At 48.8% G+C, this 7,098-nt stretch overlaps 1 protein-coding gene across 1 annotated transcript in view; it reads right to left on the bottom strand.

Moving 5' to 3' along the window:
* ADAM12 (ADAM metallopeptidase domain 12) overlaps positions 1–6,969 on the bottom strand; it is a 159,803-nt gene extending 152,834 nt beyond the window's left edge. The window contains exon 1 of the mRNA XM_057378427.1: positions 6,724–6,969. Within this exon, the coding sequence (XP_057234410.1) occupies positions 6,724–6,910 (187 nt within the window). The 5' untranslated portion in view covers positions 6,911–6,969. The remainder of the gene's footprint in view (positions 1–6,723) is intronic.
* Positions 6,970–7,098: the final 129 nt, after the last annotated feature.

The following is a 7,098-nucleotide window of genomic DNA, read 5'->3' as shown; positions in this document are numbered from 1 at the left end:
AAAGGTTTTGTTCCTCCTAATTCCTAAAAATCTACTTCTCCAATCAGGATGCTGCCCCATCCCTCACTGGGGCTGTGCTGCAGCAAATCCAGGTTGGGTGGGTCCTGTTTGCAGATGAAACACTGCTCATCACAGAGAGCAACTCCTGCTGATGCAAACATGATCAGAGCAATCTGGGGAGAGCAYGGTGTGATTAAAGCATGAGGAACAGCAGCAGGATCAGGGCCCTGGTTCTACAAAATCCATCTCGAAATGCAGTCCAGGAAAGGAGCCAGCCTATCTCAATATCCTCCCTGTTCTCCAGAACACAATGTGACAAGTGGGGCTGGGAGAACAGTGCTTGGAGGGGGCAGGGAGCCTGCAGAAGGTTTTGGAAAGCCAAAACCCAGCTTTATGATGTGTATAGAATATATACTGGGATATATTTGGGAAACAGCTGTCCAGCCTCATTTCAGATGCTGTTATGTTTGACTGAGGAATTACTATTCAGGACCAGCCCAAAGACAGAGCTGTCTTTATTTTCCTTTTTTTTTTTTTTTTTTCCTAGAAGAGAATATTTCAAAATATAGAGGAATAAAGTAGTGAAGTTGTGACCCAAAGGGCATTTCAGCACAACAGGGCACGGGGCTGGATCCAGAGATTTCCCGTGGAACAGCTCAGGGCTTGGAGTTCACAGAGRAGGGCAAGCCAGAAATGCAAGATTTCACCCCTAAGGAGCTTTGGAAAGTCCATGACACAGTGGTTTAGGAGACCTTGTGTCCTCCTGCTGCCAATCCTGTTTGAATTGCTGCTTTTCCAAATGCTGATCCCCCTGTATGGATTGGTCCAGGCAGTTCTTGTCATGAAAACCAGCAGGACAGGATGAATGATAGATGGAAATCCATGATGAATGATGGATGGAAATCCATGATGAATGATGGATGGAAATCCTCCCTCCAGGGTGGCACGGGGCCTTTCCCACAGGGATTTCCAGGATGCCAGAGGGAAGGATGTCCCATCTCAACTCAGCACAGATGCTCCTGGGCATGTCTGCTTTTTCCCAAACTGCTGCTCATTCCCCAAGGAATCCCACAGATCCTTGATTTGGTGATGAGCTCAGCCTCACACCCTTCTGCACCTACAAAAAAACCCTTCCTGAGGCACAGAAATAACAACCTGGGCTTTACAAGCACAAGGAATCCACAGAGCTCCAAGGGCAGAGAGAAAGGCACTAAAAAATCATTGACTTTTCAGCAGTGAATCCACAGAATTACGTGAAAATCCAGCCCCAGTGYTCCTCTCCAGCTCCTCCTCACGAAAGGCCACTTCCACTGAGTGAACTCCAAATTATTCTCCAAAACACAATTTCCTGCTGGTTTTTCAGAAGAGGCAGCACAAACCCTTTCTGCAATGATTCACAAACCTGCCCCAGTGACACGAGGGATCCTCAGCAGGGCTGGACCAAGGGATTCTCCTTCCTTTGTGAAACCACCTGAGAAACTCTGAGTGGGAGTGGGAGCTGTGTAGAACATCACAAACACACAAATTCTCAGAGAAATCACCCTGAGAGCACAGCAAACCCAGCTGAGGTGGATGGCAGGGTTAATTCAGGTGGGCAGGCTCCCAGAAATGGAGTTTATGTCCATCAGGAGTTTGTGCTGGGATGGGGAATACCTGCTCCTTACATCACACAACAGCACAAAGAGGAAAATGAACTGCACCTSTACTGTCACTGAAATCTCCCCTCTGGTTTTTGAAACACGAAAGGAAAGAAAACTCAGTCCCACATCCTATTGAATGATACAGCCCAGATTTTGCCATTTTTAATTTTGTTTTACAGAACAATATCCAAACAATCCCGTAAATACTTAGATTTGGTGAAGTTTGCATCTTAATATACTTTTCCAGAGGTAAGCAATTACACATGAGATTTATTTATCTTCCAGCTGCTTTCAGGGTTAGAACACATCCAAAAGAAGTGAGAAACTTCCGCCACTGTCAGAAGGTTTTTCTCTTAATGCATGTGATGTATACTATTAAACTAAATTTCCAGGGGCTGAYACAGTTCCTTTTAACAAATATCTTAAAATAAATAAGTTAAAGATACTTTTGTGCCAAATTCTGCACCCAGCTTTTTCTGCCTTGATGTGCATTATCCATGAAACATTTCACTTCTTGCCTTGTTACTTCATAGATTTGGGACAAGAAAGAATTTGTTCTTCTAATCACTGCTTTTAGCGAGCTGACCTTGTGAAAGGACAATTTCCTGCCTCCAAGCTATTCCTGATCCAAGCTCTGGGACATGGAAAGCAGCAAACTCATTTATGTGGGGTGTAAAAAAATTAGTGGGATGAGCTGAAGGGATTTAGCAGCTTAATTTCTGATTAAATGATTTAGTTAATCACATCACTTGATACCAACATATCAATATGCTGAGGTTTGATACCTCAAACTCCTGTGTGACACTAAAAAGAGAAGGGTCAGCATCCTGGAGCAGGGATGGATGGGATGGAGCCCCTTTTCTCACTTAGTGGGATATTAAAATGATGAAACTTTAATATATTTGAAGCACTTTGCTCTGTGTAAACCAGAAACAAAAGGGACTGATCTCTTGGACTGCACTGTCCTTGTCAAGAATCAGCTGCAACTCTCACAGACTCGCCCTGATTGTGAGGTTTTAACTTACTTTTATTTATTTTTTTTAATTTACTTTGCCACAGATCTGCCCTGGAGACTCAGCAGGACCTAAGAGAAGGCTCTGCAGGTGTGATTTAGGCCTGTAACTCTCCAAAATTGTAGAAATGAGGTGCTTCTGTCCAGGGAGAAATTTGAGAAGCTGCTTGAAATGTAGGTACAAAGTGCAGGCAACAGGGAAAGTGAGATCGGGGATGATGAGGAGTAAAACTTCAGATTGTAGAGGAAGGAAAGTCATCAGAAAGAAGGATTAAATTTAAAAAAATCCCTGCAATTGAACAGCCTGGCACCCTAAGCAGGATGGGGCGCTGTGTGAGGCACAGAGCTGGCATGGCAGAGCCTGACAGAACTCCAGACTCACTCCCAAACACCCTGAAAATGGCAATTCCTGTTTTTTAACACTCTCCCAGCACAAGTGAAGAGAAACCCATGCCAGGAGCCCGGTGAGTCCCACAAGACAGCTCAGCTCACCCGAGGAGGCTCAGGAGCAGCACGAAAGCAGAGCCCAGCCCAGCTCCTTGGCCAGTCCTGGCAGGGTGAGCTCTGCTGGGATAAATCTGTCAGGAGGAGCAGAATGGAGGGCTGGGAAAGCTGCTGCACGACCAAAATCAGCCTGGACACGAGCTGAGCCTTTTCAGAACACAATTTCATCATCACGGGCGGCGAGCAAGGACCTCAGTGGGAGCAAGAGATGATCAGACATCCTCAGTGGGATCAACAGAAAAAACACAGCCCTGGTGTGCTGCAGCCCCCCAGTGTCATCAGAGAAATCCCATTGGGGCTGCCAGAATGGTGCAAAGCCCTCCCAAACACAGCCTGTCAATCATCAGCTCCTGTCAATCATCAGCTCCTGTCAATCATCAGCTCCTGTCAATCATCAGCTCAGGGACGCTCTTTGTCTCTGCACAGAGACCTTTGGACAAATCCCGAGGAAGCAGCAGGGCAGAACCTGCCAGATTCCCAAAGAGCAGCAGGTTAGGGATGCAAACACTGCTGGAGAGTGGGAACAACATTCTTGTGCTGGGGGATTTTGGCATCTCTGGAGCCAAARTGGGATTTTGGGATCTCTGGAGCCYCATGGGCAGTGSCAGCTGGTGCCAGGCTACCTGCAGGGGACCTGAAAGGGACAATCATCCCACAGGGGGTGACTGTACACACACCAGAGGTATCTGCCACAAATGCTGCAGCAGTTGGAAAGAAGGCAGGGTTGAGAAGTGAGCTCTGAAATGCAGAGTGTGCTGGAGAAATCAGGTTTAGAGCAAGAGATGAAGCAAGATTCCTTCCCCTGCAATTTATTTCCATTAGACCTAAGGCAGCTGCAATCACCAGCAAATTAAAATCTGAGAGGAAAGTGATTTTAATTGAAGGTAAAGATTTTGGACTACAATTTTAGGATTTCCATTTTTTCATACCTAGAGAAGCTGTGGCTGTTCCATCCCTGGAGATGTTCCAGGCCAGGTTACAGGGCTGGGAGCAGCCTGGGACAGTGGAACGTGTCCCTGCCATGGCAGGGGTGGCACTGGATGGTTTTTTTTTTAAGGTCCTTTCCAACCCAAACCATTCTATCATTGTATTTTTTCCTTTTTCTGCTGTTTCCCCAGCTAACACACAATGTTTAGAAGAGTTTAAAAGTTTACACACACACAAACTCAAGAGTTTACCTATCCACAGCATCACTTGGTCTGCCCTGCAGGTGGAGGAAGGCCTTGACCACAAAAACCTTACACAGGGATAGATTTTAAGGTATTTAACTGAGTTTGTAGGATAAGATCTTATCCTGCTCTATATCCCACTCCACAAGGACAGCAGAACTCATTTGGCCTGGTTGAGGCCAGCTCTCCTGTTCCCTTTCCTTTTTATTTGGGAATCCAGAGAAAGACTGAAAACCAGAAGGGCARCAGTAAAACCATAAAAACTGGAAATAAACAATGAGCAACAAGGCTAATTTCAAGTTGTCTAACCCACAACCCGACAATTTCTCTTTAACAACAGACCTGTCACTCAGGCAGACCCACATGATTGCCACATTTCAAAGACAATTCTCAGTCATATCATAACTCAAACTTCTCTTAATCACTAAGCACGTTTTTTATGGAACAATCAGGATGTCCTGGCAGGGTCAGGATGCCCTGAAGGGCTCCAGAATGCCCAGGAAGACTCGTGCCAGCCTGACCAGGAGCGTGGCCGGTGTGGAAATGAATCRCTGGAACTTTCAGCACCTCCACAACCAAGAGAGCAGCACAAACTCTGGCAAGGCTAAAGCTGGGCTGTGCTTCCCCAGGAAAAAGTGGAATTAAGGCAGGGGATGCTCGCTGAGCACACTGGCTGCGGCTGGAACAGAACAAGTTACAGATATGTTAGAGGAAGAAGAGGAGCAGAAGATACAGGAAAGCAAATCCAAAATTCAGCTGAGCTGCAGGAACCACCACAGCTGCCCAAATTGGACATCTAAAGCCCCATAAAGGCACCTAAAGACACCACAGAGACRAGCAGCTGACACAAACTTCACACAGAGCTAAAATCATCAATGTGAGCGTAACCTTAGAGCTTCAGCTTGGCTCTGAGGGAATTCTGAGCTACAAGAAACCGGATTTCCACCCCCTCTTCCCACTCTGCTTGCTCGTTTGTGTGCTGGAGCCAAGTCACCCACAGTTTAGCCTTTAATTATTGTAGGGACAACTGCTTTGAAGGATTTGACCTCAAACTTTCCTAACTGCACGTGAAGTCCCATGCCATGGAGGGGTCTGGCCAACCCCAGTGGCTCCCACGCTGTCCCCCAAAACCATGGAAAGGGAACAACCACAGGGCACCCCTATTTCTCCTCATCTGCCAAGGCATTTCCACTGTCTTTATCCCAAACTTTATCCCAAACTCACTGATTCTGTGTAAATACAAGTGTTGGCAAAGAGAAATAGGGATTCCTCACAAAGGCAAAGCTGCAGCTCCCGTTAATTCATTCAAATTTCAGGTGCTTGATCAAATTCACCACCTTGTCCTTTCCCCAGGAAAGTGGGGTGCTAAAGCACCTCCCCAGCTTTTCTCTCAKCAAGTTCAGAGCCAAAGTCCCAGTAAAAGCTGCTGTCAATCAGTTTGGAGATAAACAAATATTGACAAAGTGTCAAGTTACAATTAAAAAAAAAAAACCACCAAACTAAATACACAAGTTTTTTGAAACACACAGGGACACACACACACCTCAGTGCTGCTACATTTCCTTCCTCTCACATTACATGTACATTGTCAGCTGTTGCTTCACGAAGGGGAGAGGACCCGAACACTTCGGAGGGTTCCAGAAAAAACCCCAAATTCGGTGTAGAAAGAGAGAATCCCTTGTCAGGCTGCTCCCCATGCAGAGCACGGGCAGCACAGCGCTCCCCGCCCGCAGCTCGCTTTGAATGAACGCAGCAGCRACGAGAAAACTTTTACCCGGCCAGGACACTTTTTACCAGCGCTATTTGGCTTTTCCACGCAATTCTTCCCAGCTGGAAACAAGAGCCCAAACTGTGACCAGACTCGAATTCAGCCCCGGGGGCTGTTTGTAGGGGATCTTTGAGTGGGAGGAGAATTTCCCCCCGCCGGGACCCTGCAGGGCACCCCCGAATGCACACAAATGGGGGGGTTCCATGGGATCAGGGGCACTCGCAGGGGATGGGACAGGGGATTTGGGGCAGGGGATTTGGGATAGGGGATTTGGGACAGGGGATTTGGGGAGCAGGGCTGGGACCCGGCGGGTTTGGGGTGCAGGGATGGGGGTGCCGGGGGATGGGACCCCGCGGGGATTGGGGTGCAGGGAAGGGACCAGCGGGTTTGGGGGTGCCGAGGGATGGCACCCCAAGAGGATGGGGGGCTGCAGAGCGGACTTTTCCCCGGAAAACTCTGAGAAGCRGCGCGGAGGAGCGGGAATTCCACAGCTCCGCGTGTGCCCGGCCGGGACCTCCCCGCTCGGTGCCCGCGGCGGGGCGGGGGGAGCGCCGCTCTCGATCCATCTCCCCGGCTAAAATGGACCGGTGGAGCTCGCTAAAACCTCGGCAGGGGCCGTGCGGGACTTACCGCGGGCTCGGAGCGGTGCGGACGGCAGGCAGGCCGGGCCCAGCAGCAGCAGAAGCGGCAGAAGCAGCGGCAGGAGCGGCGGCAGCGCGGGGAGCCGGGCCGCGGGCAGCGCACGGGGGGAGCGCGGCTGCGCTGCGTGGAGGCGCTTTGACATCGCAGCCCAGACTGAGAGAGACAAAACTTTCATCAGCTGGGGCTGGAGAGCAGCCCCATAATATACAGTTACAGAGAGGAGCGAGCTGGGACTCAGGATGTGAGAGATTTCCTGCATGCAGTTAACTCCAAAACCCCTCCTGCTCCTGCCTCAGCTGCTGATGAGTTGGGCTCGGCTGCTCAGGCAAAAAGAAAAAAAAAAAAGAGGAGTGGGGCTTTTTT

The sequence above is a fragment of the Malurus melanocephalus genome, unplaced genomic scaffold (genome assembly GCF_030028575.1).
Source record: "Malurus melanocephalus ecotype Western Australia unplaced genomic scaffold, MMel_1.1 scaffold_358, whole genome shotgun sequence".
Taxonomy (NCBI): domain Eukaryota; kingdom Metazoa; phylum Chordata; class Aves; order Passeriformes; family Maluridae; genus Malurus; species Malurus melanocephalus.
The sequence above is the reverse complement of the archived record's forward strand: the minus strand, read 5'-3'. Positions and strand labels throughout refer to the sequence as shown.